The sequence below is a fragment of the Cydia pomonella genome, chromosome 20 (genome assembly GCF_033807575.1).
Source record: "Cydia pomonella isolate Wapato2018A chromosome 20, ilCydPomo1, whole genome shotgun sequence".
NCBI classification, from domain to species: Eukaryota; Metazoa; Arthropoda; class Insecta; order Lepidoptera; family Tortricidae; genus Cydia; species Cydia pomonella.
This window is the reverse complement of record NC_084722.1, coordinates 16,440,317-16,461,394: the sequence shown is the minus strand read 5'-3', so window position 1 is coordinate 16,461,394 and position 21,078 is coordinate 16,440,317. Positions and strand designations below refer to the sequence as shown.

At 37.1% G+C, this 21,078-nt stretch overlaps 1 protein-coding gene and 1 long non-coding RNA gene across 2 annotated transcripts; one reads left to right on the top strand and one right to left on the bottom strand.

Moving 5' to 3' along the window:
- Positions 1–3,244: 3,244 nt before the first annotated feature.
- Positions 3,245–19,108, top strand: LOC133528778 (clavesin-1-like). The gene is made up of 7 exons (XM_061866243.1): positions 3,245–3,353; positions 11,481–11,627; positions 14,991–15,144; positions 15,649–15,753; positions 16,255–16,402; positions 17,758–17,974; positions 18,499–19,108. The coding sequence occupies exons 2-7, from the start codon at positions 11,489–11,491 to the stop codon at positions 18,651–18,653; spliced, it is 918 nt and encodes a 305-aa protein (XP_061722227.1). The 5' UTR covers positions 3,245–3,353; positions 11,481–11,488; the 3' UTR covers positions 18,654–19,108.
- LOC133528785 (uncharacterized) lies at positions 4,337–5,861 on the bottom strand. Its single transcript, XR_009801054.1, has 2 exons — positions 5,688–5,861; positions 4,337–5,495 (listed from the first exon to the last, which is right to left on the bottom strand). It is a non-coding gene; the product is annotated as an uncharacterized LOC133528785 (long non-coding RNA).
- Positions 19,109–21,078: the final 1,970 nt, after the last annotated feature.

The window sequence follows — 21,078 nt, the reverse complement described above, 5'->3', positions numbered from 1 at the left end:
CGTTTATTTCGATTCCGCTGTGATCCCAGTAAGATCTATCTACGATATTTCTAACGTCAAAAGTGACATTGGTTGCCCGAATCGAGCTGCTTCTGTCAATTATACGACATACAAACGATATCTAAATGAGAACTTATCTAAACCAGAACTTATCGTTATCGTATCTCATTCTTCGAATCGGGCTGTCGGCCTCCGGCCTACGACACAAGACAGCGCCACTTTTCTCGGTCCTGTGCGATTTCTCCTGAATTTTATATGTTCAACAAAAATATCCATAACATATAAGTCCCAGCTGGAAGAAAGACTAGCGAAGCAAACGCTCGGTCAATAACAAATAAGTTTTTGGCAACAATTTCATTCTTGGTATAAAAATTAAATTAAATTAAAATTCATTTATTTCAGACAATTGACAATCCATAATTACTTAATTATACCATATTAATTATTATACTATTAGACTTGAATAAATAAAAAATAAAATTAAATATTAATAAATAATAACTAACATTACATTAAATTAAATTTCCTATTAAAACTGACATGTAGGGAGGACCAGTGCCTCAAAAGGCCACTGTCCCATCTATTTGCCACTGTGGCCAGGAGGCAGTGGCGGCTGTCACGCACCCTGCTAAGCATCGCGGCGCAACGCTTGCGGAGCGTGGCGTGGAAACCGTCCACGCTCGCATCCGCAAACATCCCGGACGTGCTACAGTATCGCGGCAGCCGCAACAGCACCCTGAAGGCATCGTTGTATTGGACCCGCAGAGCATTTAGGTACAAGCTTTTATCGCAGACTGTACTTTTTTCCACAGGCAACTAATACCCATCGAGACAATTCTAACAACCCCAAACACAATTAGTTTGCGTTGATCACAGGGTTCCCATGGCCACCTCCTGTATCATCAGATCAGCTCCGTCATCATAATATTGCATTGTCATCCGATTTACATATATATACGAAATGTCAGCTCAATCGGAAATCGGGAAGTGGGTCATTTTATTTTATTTTTATTTTATTTATTAAGTACAACCACATCGTATATATTACATATGTTATATCACAATAATCTTAAAGTACTTTACCTGATATACTACGACAATTATGGAGTACATAGCGTTGTCCAAGCATGATATTGGGAACGACATAAGAACTATGGGACATTACATTTTATAACATTAAATTTGTAAGACTTATAAAACAATTAACTACTATATGTACATTATTTACAATTTTACAAATAAATACTAATACTAATATATAATTTAACACAGAATAATTTAATTTAAATTTGAAATTTGACACTAATTATTATTTTTGTTTCGGCAATATCTTAGATTTATTCATATTTAGCTTCCAAATTTTGGCACTAACAATAGTTAGTTTTATAAGGGGGCAAAGTTGTTGTTTAACCACTCATGCTAATATTGATAATTTGATACCTGAGCAAGCGAAAGATTCCAAAATTCGAAAAATGGAATCTTGAGCGTTGCAAGGGTCTCAAGGCACGAGGGTTAAAGAAATTTTGCCCCCGAGTGAAACAGAGAAATTTTCACCACACCAACTGAAGAAAATATTAACTGTAAGATAGCAAACAAAATCAAACCAAATAAAATCCAAATGACCGTCATTAAATAATTATGATTCAAAATCATTATTTAAAAATCAATACCAGCTATCATAAGGAAACAACTCAAAATTTGCATCAGATTACTTTGCCCCACATGTGGATAAAATACAACTTTCTCATCAGTTTTTGAACAGTCAAGAGAGCTTTACCAGGTGGTGTGGAGAAAAATAGTACACGTACTAACAGGGCAAGTTAAATAAAAGCTTGTAAAAAATGGCTAAGAGCATGTCGGGCCATGCTCAGTGCAGGGTTCCGCCCATCCGTCACAATCGGCTAAAAGTGAACTGAAAACTCTAGTGTAAATTTATTCGGCAGCGAAACGTGACGTACGCGTTTGCGTTTAGTCTCATTTTGTATAGGATTTTAAGTTTCCACTAGGGGAATAAATTTACACTAGGGGTTCGGAACGTAAAGCAATTACTAAAACCCGTTAACGTTTAGGTCTTACTGAGCACCTTTTACTATGGGACCAACCGAAATCGCGAAAAAAATTTACTCAACAATTTCAACATCAGACCATCAAAATCTATGAAACAGCCAAATTTTTTTCGCGATTTCGCAGTTGGTCTCATAGTAAAAGTCGTTCAGTATGACCAAAAGGATACGGGAGCTAAATATTTTAGGTGAATATATCCGTCTCGCTAACGGAAGCGGCCCGTAAAACTAGTGCGATAAGGACAACGCCAGTTTTGGCAAAAATCCTGCGTAAAAATCTCAATAAACGATATTTCGTACTCGACTGTTTCCTCCTCCAAAACTTTACCAAATGTTACGAAATTTTGACATCTAAATGGTAATTAAATTATCTGTGTCCGACTGGTTTGCTTTGTAGATTAATTGATGTCAGTTTTGAATACCATGCTTCTCTTTGCGGCCTAGTAAATTAGGCCGTTTTTTGAATGTTTAAAGTGCACTAGCGCCTTAACGCATTCACTGCCACCGACGCACATATGCGTTCACCGTCATACAAGTTTGTTCCTAGGCCACGCGCCCTGGCAGTGAATGCGTTAAGAAAAAAATATATCAAAAAAGCAAAACAGTCCGACACAGATATTAATAACAATAATCTGTGTTGAAAACCTATTGGCTCACTCCCCTTTGCCTCGCCTGGCTCGCCTATACAACAAGCATGCTAATAATGTCCCTTCTTTGGATGTGTTTCACGACAGTGAAGCCTCATTTAAAAACAAATTATTATCTGTTGACAACCTCAGCTAGCTCGGCTAACTTGGTTACTTTTGTGTGGAAAATTTATTGTTCGTATTAAGTAGACGTTTTGTTAATTAATATCATATTTATATTAAGGTCTTATTCTGAATCTTAACTTAAATAATGCATGCTGTGATTGCCTTTAAGTGGGGGATCAATTATAAATGTGCTCTTTTAGTATGTAAATTATAGTATGTGAATTGTATCTTCTGTTGGTGATCCTAATAAACAAATAAACAAAAAATCATTACAGTCGAGTACTTTTGGATGGAGAAATGACTACTCCTGTTGCATCTTAACAGGTTTGATTAATTGCTTTACGTTCAGTTACATACTGTATAACATCTTATTTAAATCTAAATGCCACACGTTCTTAATACAAGTATACCATTAGTCAATTATATTTATGCTTTTGTTATTCAGTACAAACTAAGCCTTCGCGCAGAGTGGTCTATATCATATTAAATAAATATTAAAGTGCCAAAGTGTAAAAAGTTATAGTGGGAAACATTAAAGGTAAATACATAAGTAGCTTTTTCCCTTCGTATAAAGATAACTTCGATAGCGAAGTAATTTAAAAAAAAGGCAAATACGATTAATTATTTTTACTTTCCACGTTTCCCAACATTCCCAACGGACGGTTCACCGTCTCATGTCTCACGTTCTATGTCTGTCTATGGGCTAGGTAGTTGACATTTTCTCAAAATGTATTTGCATAAATATTTTCGCTATAAATTGTATTCAGGTAATTTCAACTACTTCGAAGATAAGATAAGATAAAGTTCTTTGATTTTTTCTGCTCGGATAAAATATGTTGCTTAAGCAGGAAGAATAGCTTCAGCATAATATATTCTAGGTTTATAGATTCCGCTTTAAAAAAATACATAGTATACATAAACAGTATAACGTTAACGGCATGTTGCGTATTCGACCAAGTGTAATCACATTTTATACGTTTGTTTTATAAAAACTATACAATTTTGATTAAAAATCAAAACCTATAAACTGGTTGTCTGGAAGAGATCGCTTTTTAGTGATAAGACCGCCTGTTGTTACCTGGTTCTACTTTCCTTTAAAATTCATTTGTAGTTTGACATGTATGTAAAATGTATAATTGTTGGTGCAATAAAGAATATTTACTTACTTACTTAATATCGAAAATTCCGGAATTGGATTTAAATATATAGATTTTATTACGTTTACTATTGAAAATCCTTGAGAAACTACACTATGCTGATGTTATTAGTCGTCACTGACAAAAGTCTGAAGTCTCGTAGCCTGCATCAGTACCTATGCCGCATTAACTATCGTTTTTTTTTTTACTTTTGATACATACTTGCTAGATTCGTGTTTTTAGCATTAAGACTATTAAGAGCCCATCAACGTACTCACTAGCGCCACTGGAAAATAATTGTGATTAAATTTAACGATAGATATTTAAATCAAATGAATTAATTTCCATTTAAACAATACTTTGTTTAATAAACGTAAAGTATCTATTTTGTTTTGTTTTTTATTAAAAAATCGAATAAAAATATAGTAAACCCTGAATTCCGGAATTGGTACCCAATATCGAAAATCAGTTTCGGAATTGGAATCCGACCGATATTGCTAACCCTACTTTACACGAATACAGTTTTGATAATTATCAAATTAAATACGTTAGTTATATTAGGCATTTCATACAGATTCCATTGGTCCCTTACACCATACAATTTAAATGAATATTTCAAGAATAATCGAATATTAATGTTCCATTTCGAGCCATATAACTTGTACGAAATGTTAGAGACGCTATTCTTGGTTAGTTCTAATTTTCACCACCGCTTACGCTGCGATTGCTTTACTTACCCCCACCAAAGATAATTTGAAATAGGGGTGTATTGTCAAAGAAAACTTTGTAGCCACGTACATTTACTGCCATCTTTCGACACATGATTAAAACTTTTAGAACGCCATTTGATTTGATCTTTATTCTTTCATTGATATGTGTTAAATTTGTTAAATATCAAAAAGTGCCATCTTCCCGGGCACAACCTAAAGGTTATGGCGCCATCGCTCGAAACGATACTGCCATACCTTTAGCCTTTGATCTATTAGATGGCGCCACTTTTAGATATTTAACAAATTTAACACATATCAGTAAAATAATAAGGCTCAAAATCAAATGGCGTTCTAAATTTTAACCATGTGTCGAAAGATGGCAGTAAATTATCTGTAGCTACAAAGTTTTCTTTGACAATACAGTCAATATACCTCTATTTCAAATTCTCTTTGCCCTGCACTTCGCACGTAGGCAATTGGGCTGTTCTAGAAACAATTGTAACAAATAGGTACTTATTCAGAAAAATACTTAAGCTAAAGGTCAATATTAAAAAAAGCGAATAAGAAACGATTATACACGTTGATTATTCATCGTCATTGAACTTAAATACTTATATCTGTCTTACTTTGTATTTACTTACCTACTTGTATGTATACTAATACACTTCCGTGGCAAAAAAAGAACTCTAATAATACCTACATAGTGCACTGAAAAAAATAGATAGCCGAACTGGTTTTGTAACTTTACTAAATAACTAAACTACGGTTATAAGAAAATAAACTTTGCATAAATTTACAAACTTATTTTGTAGTGTATACCCAGTACCTGTACCCCTAGTGTAAATAATTTCGATTTCGAAACGTGACGTACGCGTTTGCGTTAAGTCTCATTTTGTATGGGTTTTTGAACAGCGCGCCAAGCGGGACGTTTTGGAAAGTCAAAAATCTCATACAAAATGACACTTAACGCAAACGCGTACGTCACGTTTCGCTGTCGAAAATATTTACACTAGGGGTACTGAACACTGATAGCCAAACACGGTTTTGTAACATATAACACATAGTTCGCAAGTCCCAATTTTTGTGTAAACAGTAACCAAAATTTTGTTACAGTTATGCAAACATTTCTTTCAGTGTGTACTGTCAGAAGCAAAAATCTGCACCAATTTTTAAAATTAAAACAAAATATACATTGTTTAATAATCACTGTATAACAAAAAAAAACGACTTCACAGAACAAATTTACTGATCTACTATTATATCTTTATCATTTAACAATGGGTTGGCATCTATTTAATACTTTGACCAACCCATAAATAATATTATTGAACATTTAAATAGGTATCTAAGTATCTATTAGTTATACCTGTATGTATATGTCGGCAGCCGATCGTAAAATCAGGCAGATTGAAAATCCTGTGTAATATTTTGAGGGTAGTCACATTAACCCAATAGATAGGTAGGATAGGGTCGTTAGGTTGCCTCAGATGCCCGTAGGGCAAACTGTCCAGAAACAGGGCTATAACCGCGAAAATCGAAGTTTTTTTGGACCCGGGTACGTCCTTAAACTACGTCCAAAAGAGAGGTACGGGCATTGTGAATGTCATCTCGCTTTGTGTGGTAGGGCACAGCACAGCGGATGTCATTCCAGATCTAGAGCGGGGCGGAGCCCAACTGGGGAAGTACCTCCACCTTACAGAAAACCGCAGCCAAATAACACTAGACCCTACTCATATTGTACTGTAAAATGTTGTACACGCTGGTAATTCGCAACTCGTGTCGATTTATAATTATAACACTCCCTCCTGTCGTGTTTTAAAATATCACCACTCGTTGCGAATTTCCTATTCTCTGCACTTGTATCGTAATAGTACATTACGATACAAGTTGCGAATAGCCTATTCGCAACTTGTATCGTACAACGTTTTACAGTACATAATGGCCCTTTAAATGTTCGACACAGTAACGTAATATGCTAATTTTCGCACTAGTGCTATAAATAACACCATATGTACTGTAAATAACTATTGTTTTTTCCTCATGCAATAGGTATTATTTATACGTCGATAGATACTACGAAAACGTAAATATTATGGGTATTTGTCCCATAGGGTCACATTGGCAGCTTCTTAAAATAGTCAAAACTCAATAGAAATATTTTTTTTTATTATTTACCCTATTAAATTTACCTCAATTTAGAACATAACCTTGCATTTTGTTCTCGAGGGATCAAAATTCTCAGTCAACACTCGAAAACAAAGACGACCTTGACTAAAATGCATAAAATAATTTTGTGTTAGTTTAACTTATTTTATCTTTATATTCTTTTTATTTTTTCTTGATTAAAAATGCTATCAGCAGTCATATATCATTCAAATAAATAATTCAAGGGCATTAAAACAAAAACTCAGGTACGTAGGTACAACTCAACATGTTATTTAAGGTCCAGTCAAGGTCAAAATCTAGCGGTCACAGATAATTAAAAATAGGAATGAACTTTAATGTCGATGAGGGTTCTAATGTCGACCCTGCCTAAAATCATAGTACTTATGTACATTTATATTTTAAGCATTTTACTTTTTAAATTTTAAGTTGATGTTAGACTACAATTTATTTCTAAGTATGGTTTAATAAAACCCAAGCAGGCGATCGTGTATGAGTAATGTTATGAAAGTGAAGGAAGCGAAAGAGGTATGTATGTCAGGATCGTAGCAAGTAGGAATCCGTGGTCTCTGCCTGCCCCTCCAGGAAATAGGCCTGATTATATAAATAAGATTTAAGTTTTATTATAGTATTTTATGCAATAGTTGTATAAGAAGGGTCAAAAAAGGCGAGTGGCGTGAGGGCCCGCCCCGGGCCGCGGCCGGCCGGTCAGCGACACCTTCTCGTAACTCATGAGGCCCTGGTACTTGCTACTTGCTAAATTAAATTTATGGACAGTTTTTTCTCGATTTTGGCCACCGTAGCCTACGGAGACTAACAAGCAACGCTAAGCGGTCTTCATAGTCTATGGGTGTTGCTATATTACGGGTGTCACATGCACTTATGAAGTAATTGTTTTTACTATGCAACCAAATTAATATTTTGTAAGTTGGCAGCAATGCACTTAGTTTAAAACTATTCGTTTTGATTTTGTTAGGTTGGTAGCCATTAATCGCAGTAACGTTATAGCGATTAAAAGCACAAGTGCTAATTGTGCTATTATGAGGAATAGACAATATAGACTTTTCTCGAAACCTTTTATGTATGTTCTTATATTCGTGTTAATGAATGCATAAATGACAGATAACAGTAGAGGAGTAGGAAAATAAATAAATAAAAGATATAATATATGTGTATACCATTCAATGTCATTTGATATTGACCACTAGCTTTTCGGTGAAGGAAAACATCGTGAGGAAACCTGCATACATTTGCGAAGAAATTCAAAGGTGTATGTGAAGTCCCCAATCCGCATTGGGCTAGCGTGGGGACTATAGCCCGAGCCCTCTCGCTCATGAGAGGAGGCCTGTGCCCAGCAGTGGGACGTATATAGGCTGAATTATTATTAATATTATATTTGTATATGAACTGAACTGAAGCCATGAACATAACTAGTAGCTCTGTGAGCTGTAGACCTCGCGAGCATAGCTGATGGCTCCTCTACACGATGGCCCAGCGTAGGCAAGTCCTAGGGGCGCATTTATGCGTTAGAGCAGCGGTTCCTACCTTGGGGGTAATTACCCCCGTAGTGGTATATCTGGTCTTTTACGGAGGTAATAAGCTCAATTAAATGTAACAAAAATTTTACCTGAAAGAAAGAATATTGATATTTATTGGGAGTAGGGGTAAAATCGGGTTCCCTAGTTAGTCATAGGGGTGGCAGAACTGACAAGGTTAGGAACCACTGCGCTAGAGGGAGCAAGTGATATTGCTATCTCATTTCACCGCATAGCTGTGTCCCTTAGATTGGCCTACGCTGGGCCATCGTGTAGAGGAGCCCTTAAAACTGAATAAATGTATGGCTCCGCTGTTTAGAAGAATTTATAAAAACTAAATTGACAAAAAAACATAATTATCGAATAGGATGGTCCAACTTTGTATGTAGAAAAAAGTTGAAAGGATTTTTATAGAACAGTAATCTATGTGCCAAATATGAACTCATTTGCGAATGATTAGGTGGTCGCTATGATTTTGTAATTTGCAATATCCTCATACAAATAAAAAAATGCAAAGTTACCTAAAACAAAAAAAAAACGATCGCCATTTTTTTAGCATACTTATAAATAATAAATAAAACGAATAAAGAGCCCTTAAAGATATTTCCAAAGCAGAATTATTGATGGGTCAATTTATTTTCATACTATTTTGTATAGCAGTATTGTTTCATTTGTAGCGACCTCTAAATAAAGTTAATTGCTCTTAATTTTTTATAGATACTTTTTCGTATATCAGAATTTAAAGAGTCCGCACGGAAAAGGAATTTTCATTAATTATTATCTAAAAAAACTTTGTAGAAACGTAAATTTACTGCCATCTTTGGACACATGATTAAAACTTTTGGAACGTTATGGTGCCATTGCTCGAAACGATGCTGTCAAACATTTGGCTTTTTATCTATTAGATGGCGCCACTTTTAGGTCTTTAACAATTTTATCATATATTCGGAACACTGTGTTCCTGCAAATTTGTGGCCTGAATTTTTGTAGACAAGATTATAGCAAGCATCGCTGGCTCTTAGTAATCTATATGCACCAAAATTTTCTAAAAGAATGCCACGAACCGTACCGAAACTTTCTGCGGCGACTGCACGCAGGAAATATGTTAGAAAACCGTTTCCCTCTTTGAGCTATGACATATAATTTTCTTTAATTAAAGCAATATAACATACATTTACTTACGTTTAAACTTCTAGTCCTAATATAATATCAATATTCAAATCTACAACTACGTCTCTATAGCAAAGCCAAAGTTGATAAATTAATCTTAATGCAAAAACTGCTCAGATTTTTTTTTACATGAACCCGTTTTCGCCTGGGCAACTGTCCGTCTCCTTGAACTTTAACGGCTGTAAAAAAAAATCAGACAATAAAACTGAAACGAATACGCTTTGCTCGCGCTTCGTGCTCGCTTGATCAACAATACGAAACTTAAATACAAAAAAATACAAAATGTTACAATTCAGGGAATAGATCCAGGGTCCTCTTCTGTCTCCCTCTTACAAAGCTTAGTCAATAAAAAATAGGAAATTAAAGTGCAAAAAAAAAAACAAAAAAGATTTCATTGTTCGCGATTTGAGCCCGGAACCTCATGATTGTAAAGCTAGTGTATTCCAATTGAGCCACGAATGGATATATGTAACGCGTTGAAATTAGGCTATTTATTCTCGAGTAAAACCTAAATATCTAAATACCCCCTAAACCAGCGTTCTAAAATATCTGAATTTTTCGCAAATCACTCTGTAACCATGTCTCACAAGGAGGAAACTCTTATGACATCGATACGGCTATTTGTTTAGGCGCGACGTACCATGACTCCGCCATTTTGAAAAAAATCCAAAAACTGGATCGACAAAAAAAATCTATTTGATCATAGAATATGGTCACAAAATTTCACGCGAATCGGTTGAGAATTGCGACCTGTAGATGAGAACATCCGGACATACGAAAGCAGATTGCGCGAGTCAAAACGTAGACCTACGCTACGCTTCGGTCAATTAAAGGGATAGTTCGCCTTTTCCTGATTGTAAGTACTTTTATTATGTGGTGTATAAAGATTTTACTACTACTTCTACTATTATTCTTACCCCAATAAAAGCCTATTGGAATAGCCCCAATGCACCGTATGCATAGTTTGATCCACGACTTCCATGAGTGTTCCAAAACAGAGGGCCTACCGCGAACCACGTTCGACGTGTTGCCTCCCTGTCACGCTTACGTACAAATGTACAAGTGCGACAGAGAGGCAACACGTCGAACGTGGTTCGCGGTAGGCCCTCTGGAGTCAATCAGAAGGTCAGAACACAGCCGACAAGATAATTGAGTTTCCGCATAATTATGATAAAATCACGATACGTATGGATAATATTTAGGTATATAGTAGTGTATCCGGCACACATCATCATTATGATGATGATGGCATATGTAATTTAGTACCTTCATAATATTTAAAATATCAAAATTGCAATTTTTTTTTTTATGTGAAATAGTACATTACGATACAAGTGCGAAAAATAGGAAATTCGAAACGAGTGGCGATAAATTAAAACACGACCGAAGGGAGTGTTTTAAATCGACACGAGTTGCGAATTACCTATTCGCACATGTATCGTACAACGTTTTACAGTACATATGGCCCTTTAAATGTTCGACACAGTAACGTAATATGCTACTTCTCGCACTAGTGCTATAAAGTAGCCATATGTACTGTAAAGTATATTATTAACTCTTCAAAAATGATGGATACGACTTTGATATTATTTATAATTATCAATTAAGAACAGCACATATTTACATAATTGCAATATTATATAATTTATTTGATTAAACATACCTATGTAAATCATGTAAATAAAATACCTAAGTATTTATCTGTTAGGTAAGTACCTAAATATTGTTTACAGTAGGTACATATGGGACAAACTCTCAACGAGTGAGTACATCCGGCATAGCAATTGCTTTGTTTTAAATTGGATTCGACAATAAGTAAAACGAAACACTATACTTTGCCACTCATGTGGATAAAATGCAACTTACTCATAATTTTTTAGAAAGGATGGAAAGGATATAGAGACCCTTTACGAGCTGGTACGGTGGAAAATAACTGACCTCTCTTTTGTAGAAACCAACATGTCTTCGCCGGTGATAGTGAAGCAGTTTCCATTGGAGAAGGAGTACGCCAAGAAGACCGGGGTCACTCCTGAGGATGTAGCCAAGCTGCGGGCCTGGCTGACCACTCAGCCGCACCTGCCGGGAGATCTCATTACAGGTACAAACCTCAACAAGTAGCAACATGTCTTCGCCAGTGGTAAGAAGCTTCCTCTGGAGGAGCACGCTAAGAAGACCGGAGTCTCTCCTGAGGATGTAGCCAAGCTGCGGGCCTGGCTGGCCACACAGCCTCACCTGCCTGGAGACCTCATTACAGGTACAGACTCCAACAGGTACCATTAGTAACATGTTTTCGCCAGTGGTATATAGTGAAGCTTACTTTGGAGAAAGAGTACGCCAAGAAGACCAGAGTCATTCTTGAGGATGTAGCCAAGCTGCGGGCCTGGCTGGCCACACAGCCTCGGCCTGTCAGGGGATCTTATCAGGTATCTAAAATCAACTGATTTAACTCCTCATTCCATAAATAAATAACGATACTTTTACCTTAACCATTCATTGAATGTACCCTGCTGAACAAATGCATTATAAAAATATATTTGATCATTTAAAAAAAACCGATCAAGTGCGAGTTCGTCTTACTCATGCACCGAGCGACGGTTTCGTACAAACTTTGAATTGGCTCATGTGTGGCAAAATTTGTTTAACCCTTGTGCCTTCAAACCGTCACAACGCTCAAGATTCCTCTTTTCAAACCGCTAGCTATGCTCGTGATTCAATTTTGGAATCGTTCGCTTGCTCGGGGATTTTTTTTTTTTTTATTACTTGCTTTAAGTTTCGGTGCGTGAATGTTTGCCACTAGCAAAAAAACAGAAGGTAGCGTGAATGATCTACAGTTCACAGAGGCCTCAGTTCATTAGCGCGAAGTGTTAACATCCCAACTAGCAAAAACACGCTTAGAATAGTCTCAAGACGACAATTTTTTCGCTCTTATATTGATCTTATAGCATCGTATAAGCCCGGATTTGGGCACAAATTATAAGCGTATTTATTTTGATATCGTTCTAATATCAGTCTAATTGAATGCTGCTTGCATTTACAGTAATCTTTCCAAAACTTATTTAAGCTACCTTAGGCTAATATCGCTTTTACGTAAGTATCTTGTAAGCCTACATAGGCTTATATTGGTCCAACGTTAGAATCTTATGAGCCTTAATAAGCTTATTTAGATTTTTTGTAAGATCACACAGAGAGTTGAAACATTCTATTTGTGAAGTATAAGTGTACGAGTGAAATTAAATGCAGCAGCGTGACATAAATATGTTAGTGTAAGTATTTATCTAACTGTTTATGAATTATGTTTAAATATAATAACGTGCTCGTTATCATCGTGTGTGTTTATGTTTTACGGTATGTAATCACGTGGGAAAATATTATTTACTGTAAAGTAGACCCTGTTTTCCACTTCAAACTTCATGCGCCTGATCAAATATGGTATTTGTATCCGTTTATAATTATTTTATTTCTTTATTTGTACTGATAGTCAGCCATAGCTGTAGCTGTATTTTTAAAGCGCACTATTAGACTATTATAAGATTATTTACACTAAATTCTGCATTCAGAATACAAATGATATGGCCATGTTGAATTAATTAGGGTTCCTTGGTTTACTAACTAAAACCCTAAATACATTTGTTTATCCTTACTAGATCACTTGACACATACTAATAAACTAAATGTTTTTTTTATTTTAGTGACAAGATTGGTGATGCAAAATGGTTGTATTTATGGATATAGACCATTACTTGATGAAGAAAGGCTTCCGCATGTTAAAACATTTAACATGGCCTTGGGAAGAAACACAATATACATGTCTTGTTATTAAGCTACTATGCCAATACATTCCAGGAGACAACTCATTAATTTGCACAATCTCTTTGTTTGTGTTAAGCAGTGTCCTTGCGTCCTTTGGTAGAACTTTATTTAGTCTTCTGTTTAAAATAATTAGCAATCCATTTACTGCTGCATGAGGGATATTAAATTTTAACGCCCATTTTTGTAATTCACATTTCAAGGCAAAATCTTTCTCATAATCTGTTTCGTCATCGGTCGAAGATTCTTTTTCACTAAAATCATTAATTTCACATACTGAAACATTGTCCTCAACCTCTACATCTTTCATGCAAGCAGAACCTACGGAACCCTCACTAATATTTTCACCAACACTACCTTGTCTTGGCAGGAGCTGTATATGTATTTGATTTACTTATGATTTTTTTGTACTTCTGAATTTTCCGCCGATAACCATCACTTCTCGAACGTTTTTTCCAGTTGTCGTAATCCATACCTATTTAAAATTACACTCTTACTTTAAATTACAAAAAAAAAATTAATTAAATAATTAAATATCATACTTACAAGTGTTCCCAAAATCGATTTAAGATCAAACGATCTTATATTGATCTTGTCTTTTGTGATATAAGTATCTTTATCCTATATCACTCTAATATCTTACTAAAGTGCTGCTGTTGATCTTATTATGCTTGTTTATAGCTTTAAATAAGATCAGAAAAGTACATACTTACAGTGTTCTTATGCTATGTTGATATTAGTCTTACATTCTTACAATAGCATATATAAAGTCTAATATAAAATCAAATGAACTTAGAGAATGGGGATATAAGACTAGGTACTCTCAAGTTTAATGAGACTTCGTAAATGTTATTGTAGGACCAAGAGGCTTATAATAGTATAATACTATGTTGATATTAGTCTTACATTCCTACAATAGCATATATAAAGTCTAATATAAAATCAAATGAACTTAGAGAAAGGGGATATAAGACCAGGCACTCTCAAGTTCAATAAGACTTCGTAAATGTTATTGTAGGACCAAGAGGCTTATAATAGTATTATACCATGTTGATATTAGTCTTACATTCTTACAATAGCATTTATAAAGTCTAATATAAAATCAGATGAACTTAGAGAAAGGGGATATAAGACCAGGCACTCTCAAGTTCAATGAGACTTCGTAAATGTTCTTGTAAGAGCAAGAGGTTTATAATAGTATTATAAAATGCTCTTATATACATATATAAGACTAGGTAATAAGACTGACCTTACTAAAGCCGGTACTAGCTTGTCTAAGACTAATATAAGAGTGATGATATGTTCCAAAACAATAATAAGAGCTCTATAAGCTCATCAGTTTTATAAAGTGCGCAACCTGAGACTCTCTTGCTAGTTGGGTATGTGATTTAAGCCACTAGATGGCAGATCCTTCTACGCGCGATAAAGATTGTGTGAACTAGACAGGGACAGCGAATATGCAAAAGCAAGAGTGATAAATAGAGCAAATAAAATGGCGATTTTCGCGATGCTTCTTGGTGTAAAGTGACAATTTCAAGTTTAAGAAATTAATTTATGCCGAATGGTGGCAGCTCTTCTGTCGTAGATTCACATGATTATTGAAATAATGTTTATAGGACTTATTTGAATTCAGTTTTTTTTGCATATTTCGCAGACCTAGAACTAGTCCTCGTGTACCACTGCTGCCAACGCAGCGCCGAGGTCTCCAAGCAGGTGCTGGATCTGCATTTTACCCTCAAGACCCTCTTCGAGAACTTGTTCAAAGACCTGTTAGTAAACGAGAAGATCTTCGCCTCTCTTTCTGCCGCGTAAGTTTTATGTGTACAGTCAGCATTAATAGTAGCTTATGAAATAAAGTGCCACAAGTATCTGCCACCATTAAGTAATTACATTTCTAGCTAGAAAGTACCTATCTGTCAGTCTAATTGTTTCTATATACCTATAGGGGTTAACATTTTTTTGATGCTGAATTAGAGTTTTCCTTCGAGATGCAATTACTCATGAGATCCGCAAGTCAATCTAGTAGATGTATAAATTATTGTTTATTTCTAATTCTCTTAAATTGGCTAATTGTTTATCTATTAATAAGTTCTGTGTATCTGTATTAATAAGTTGTGTATATGTGGTGGGGCCCGTACCCCGCGCGCCCGGGCCCCGCGCGGTCACTTGTTGTCGTAGACATGAGCAACATATCAACATCAGAAACTTGATGGAATTCAGGATCAGCGTAGGCATTTTTAAGTGTAGGTATTTGTGAATCGACGGAAATAGTGTCTTCACATGGGTATAACTTGGGTCTTTCTGTATTCCAGCGTGGTGATGCCGTTAAAAGCACGTGCTCACGACGGCTCAGCAATCACCTATTGCAGCATCATTGACCCCGACGCCAAGAAGTACGTCTTCATCGATGGACTCAGGTAATATTCCCACTTGCATTGCATAAAAACCTCATCATCTTCACGATAGCCCTTTTTTCAATCTACATATCCGGCTTGACTCCTTGGCATTGCGTAGAGATGCAGCCTCCCTTTACATTTTCTATCGTATATATGACAGGGAAAGCACCTAATAATTGCTCCGATTAATCCCTGCCGCTTCTTTCCGCCATCGCTCTACGCGATGACATTTCCATCTTCAACACTTAGATGTTTGGCAGTCCTGAACTGTGCATTTCTCCAGAAACTTCCTGCCTGGCACAGCTAGACTGTGGAATGAACTGTTGCCCGCGGTGTTTCCGGACCGTAACGACCTTGCTTTACTCCCATCTTAAAATCTGGCAACGCACTTTCAACCCCTCTGTTGCAGGACTTGCGGGGGTCCATGGGCGACGGTAATAGCTTACCATCAGACGATTTATTCTCGTTTGCCTCATATATGATAAAAAATAACCTTACTAAGAAGGTATTCCACGATTACAGAGTGGCCCTCCTGTTATTGGACCTCTGGCAAGAAGAGGAGGGCACGTGGCCCGGGCTGCAGATCATCTTCGACATGAGGACCTTCAGCCTGCAGCACCTGGCTAAGATGGACTTGCATACTGTGCAGCAGTTCATGTATTATCTCCAGGTGGGCATTCATTAGAGTTGTATCAGGAGGGCACGTGGCCTGCTGCGGATCGTCTTCGATATGAGGACCTTCAGTCTGCAACAGCTGGCCAAAATGGACCCGCATACTTTGCAGGAGTTTACGTATTATCTCCACATGGGCGTTCATTAGTGCTATATCAGGAGGGCCCGTGGTTTGAGCTGCAGATCGTCATGCGGATCTACAGCCCGCAAGGCCTGGCCAAGATGGACCTGCATACCAGTTTATATACAATCTTCAGGTATGAAATTGTTGTGCATTGCCTTTTTTTGTTCGTATTTAATAAAAGCGCCTAGATTTTACCTACGTAAGATTTCACTTGCGACAGCATTGCAGTACTAAATAATAATCACTTTAATCCAGGACATCGACGTGTCGTAACATACAGCAAGATTGCGCTTCAATGCAAATTCATATTATATACCTACCGTCTCCGTTAATATGTAATTTGACTTTCTAGCAACAAAGCAGTACTGTTTCGGCTGGAATCGTACCTTTAATCGGTAGAATTTAAGAGAAAATATTGTATTTTCGTTGGTTTTTGTTACTCGAGCAGATTTTGAGTTTCGAGCAAGCATAAGATTCCAATAATATACAAGTTACACAACCTGCTATGTAAATCTTCGGTTATCTAAATGCGTAAATAACTTAACTTTATAAGCATAGCGAAGAGATGCAAAAGGTAAGATAAGCAAAATCACTTTGTTCTCGCAACTTTTCATTTTTGTTGTATGAGCCCATATTGTCCCATTGTGGAGCAATGGGTCAACCGAGTAGAAATCTTATTCAAAAACTCTTAAATATCTTATTCAAATAACATTCAATACAATTACTTGTTCGAACAAGATCCTGGCATTTCAATCATGTCCATATTAAGATTTCTAATAGCATCTCGAGGTGTGGCACTGTACATGCCGATTACTGGTGATTACCTAGTAGTTACACTATAAGGCTCGGTTCGCACAAGAGTAATTAAGTCTAAACCCGACGTTAGGAGTCGCGTTGTACACAAATCAATTTAACGGGCAACGCTCAACGTTGCAAATCCCACAGAGCGATACAATAGCGCCGCGCTTCAAAACCGGCTCTTTTGGGACATTTAAATTTTTTTTAACGCCCGTAACGCCCGTTGAAAAAGCGGTCGTACAAATGAGGCCTAGAGTCGAACCAATATAACACTGCATGACATTTGCAATGACAATGTGTGGCAATGTCACAAATGGCAAATGTCCATAAAAATATGACGTTCATAAAGATACTCTCTTACGTTGTTCTTTTCAAATCGGTGCAAAGTTCATTTTGACTTATTCACCAAAAATAATACTGTCTATCCCCAGGAAGCCATGTTAGTCCGCGTCACCGGGATCCACTTCATGAACGCACCGGCCTTCATGGACCGGGTCCTGATGCTGATCAAGCCCTTCATGAAGAAGACCCTCATGGACGTGCTGTTCATACACCAAACAGGGTCTGGGACCTTGGAGAAACATATACCAGTCGAGGGGCTGCCTGAGGAAGCGGGGGGAGAGTTTATATCTGTGATGAAGGCCAGTGGTAAGAACAAAACCTTTTTTTGATTCGTCTAGGCGACCATACTGGCAAGAAGGCTTACCCATAAATGTCCAGAAGAAGAAGTCTTTGTTATTATGGACCTTTCATTGCTGCGACTCTCCGGTACCTATGACCTATACCTCCTTCAGTTTGATATTTCTTTCTACATGTCTTTATGTTGAACCCTATTGGCTATGTGCGAAGTTGATGGTGGGTGAAATTCAAGCGATGCCAACACACGACACTTTCGACAAAATATGAACTTTTGTGGGACGATATCCTACTATTTTGCAGCTGCCTGTCAAATTAGCATTATGTCCCACACCCACTAGAGCGGCGCCACAGTCAATGCACGGAGCGAATAGGGAGTATTACTGCAATGTTCTGCCCATGGGCGTAGGCAGGTACACGCAGGGGGGCAGCAGAATGGGAGATCGAACCGCCACGCCTGTACATTTTACAAATTTGTCACATTTTTCTGCAGACAAAATTGACTTGCTAGATTAGATATTTTACTTCTTTTTCAGCGAACCTGCAAGAGCGCCTAAAACTAAACAAATACTTCTTCGAACGAAGGAACAAGCGGCGCGTGACAGAGGCGCTCCGCCCCGGCCGGCCCACGACCATCACCGACATCTTCGGGGGCATCGAGGGATCCTTCAAGAAGCTGGACATCGACTAGTCTTCGTCGTAGTATCGTATCGACATCTTCGAGGGCATCCTTCAATAAGAAGTTAGGCATAGACTAGTCTTCGTCGTAGTAAATAGAATTTGTCGTAGCAAAAGTGGTGTGGGTGGTACAGTCTAAGAACAAAACGTGCCCCTTAGTTCATGCATCCAAAACAGATGGCGCTGTACTGGGCCATGTTTTGCGGTCACTGAATTGTCAAACGTCAACTTTTGACAAAGTTACCGCAAAATTTCTGCAGCTGTACAGCGCCAGCTCGTGTTCCTGTCAAATTCGAAGCACGAATTTTTTTTATATTTTACTGAATCAACTCATATTCAACGGTCGTAGTATCGGACCAACTCAACGGCTAAAGGTGACAATTCGAACTGTAATACTGTCGCGGCAACGCCGCCGCTGTATCTGTCAATTACCTAGATAAAATGTCTACCCTCCATATAATAAATAAATATTTGTGGACTATCTTACACAGATCGCCGAGCCCCAAACTGAGTAAAGCTTGTACTATTATGGGTACTAGGCAACAACATAGAAAACACCCATGACTCAGAAACAAATGTCCCTGCTCATCACACAAATACACGCCCTTACCGTTTTCGAACCCGAGACCATCAGCTTCATAGGCAGGGTCACTACCCAATATGGGGCCCAATACATTCCACGACTTCTCTTTCCGAACAGAGTCTAGGCCAGACAGGTCGTTCATATGAGTAACGTTCGCTGTCGCCGCCGCATTACTGCCGCGATTATGACGTGCAATCCGTTGTTGTGAACCTAATGCGGCGTTGACGTCGTCGCTTGTTATTTTTCTTGATGAAAATGAGTGACGGATTGAACGTCATAATCCCGGAAGTACCTAATTCATTTTATTAAAAAAATTGGCAGAGTTGTCGCTGCTCTGACAACCACGCCGCCGCAGTTATTGTCGCAACAGTAATGACTCTATGCAGTAATGCAGCTGCCTAAAATCCGCATGTCGCGTTTCTCCGATATTCAGTGACATCTATTGAATGCTAGGTGAGTTATTTTGACCAGAGGTCTAAGCACCGGAAAGAATGGGTGGAACTTACCTTTCTTACAATATCTTGCTGGGTTCAGTAGATGGCGCTACAATTAGATATCTATGCTCCTAAAAATTGGTGGAATTTGGTGGAGTGGAATAGAGACCTGCTGGGTCAGTGGCGCCTTCTGGCAATAGCCAGAATTTGGATAAACTCATTTTTTTAGACGTTGTCGGTTTTGTTATATATTCGGCCATGGCCTACGGTAATTTAACGCAGACGTGCGGCCCGACATGCTCTTGGCCGCTTTTTAGGGTTCCGTAGCCAAATGGCAAAAAACGGAACCCTTATAGATTCGTCATGTCCGTCTGTCTGTCCGATTCTGTCACAGCCACTTTTTTCCGAAACTATAAGAGCTGTACTGTTCAAACTTGGTAAGTAGATGTATTCTATGAACCGCATTAGGATGTTTACACAAAAATAGAAAAAAAACAATAAATTTTAGGGGTTCCCCATACTTAGAACTGAAACTCAAAAAATCTTTTTTCATCAAACCCATACGTGTGGGGTATCTATGGATAGGTCTTCAAAAATGATATTGAGGTTTCTTATATCATTTTTCTCTAAAATGAATAGTTTGCACGAGAGACACTTCCAAAGTGGTAAAATGTGTGTCCCCCCCCCCCGTAACTTTTAAAATAACAGAATGAAAAATCTAAAAAAAATATATGATATACATTGCCATGTAAACTTCCACCGAAAATTGGTTTGAACGAGATCTAGTAAGTAGTTTTTTTTTAATACGTCATGAAATAAAAATAAAAAAAAATTTTTCATCATACCCATACGTGTGGGGTATCTATGGATAGGTCTTCAAAAATGATATTAATGTTTCTAATATCATTTTTTTCTAAACTGAATAGTTTGCGCGAGAGAACCTTCCAAAGTGAAAAAAAGTGTGTCCCCCCCCCCTGTAACTTCTAAAATAACAGAATGAAAAATCTAAAAAAAATATATGATATACATTGCCATGTAAACTTCCACCGAAAATTGGTTTGAACGAGATCTAGTAAGTAGTTTTTTTTTAATACGTCATGAAATAAAAATAAAAAAAAAATTTTCATCATACCCATACGTGTGGGGTATCTATGGATAGGTCTTCAAAAATGATATTAATGTTTCTAATATCATTTTTTTCTAAACTGAATAGTTTGCGCGAGAGAACCTTCCAAAGTGAAAAAAAGTGTGTCCCCCCCCCCTGTAACTTCTAAAATAACAGAATGAAAAATCTAAAAAAAATATATGATATACATTACCATGCAAACTTCCACCGAAAATTGTTTTGAACGAGATCTAGTGAGTAGTTTTTTTTTAATACGTCATAAAATTTTAAAAAAATTTTTTTCATCAAACATATA

Excerpts from the sequence above, each read along its gene's own strand:
- LOC133528778 (XM_061866243.1), top strand. The coding sequence starts at position 11,489 with ATGTCTTCGCCGGTGATAGTGAAGCAGTTTCCATTGGAGAAGGAGTAC. Across the intron at positions 15,754-16,254 it reads GTCTTCATCGATGGACTCAG|AGTGGCCCTCCTGTTATTGG; the intron begins GTAATATTCCCA and ends CCACGATTACAG. Across the intron at positions 17,975-18,498 it reads ATCTGTGATGAAGGCCAGTG|CGAACCTGCAAGAGCGCCTA; the intron begins GTAAGAACAAAA and ends CTTCTTTTTCAG.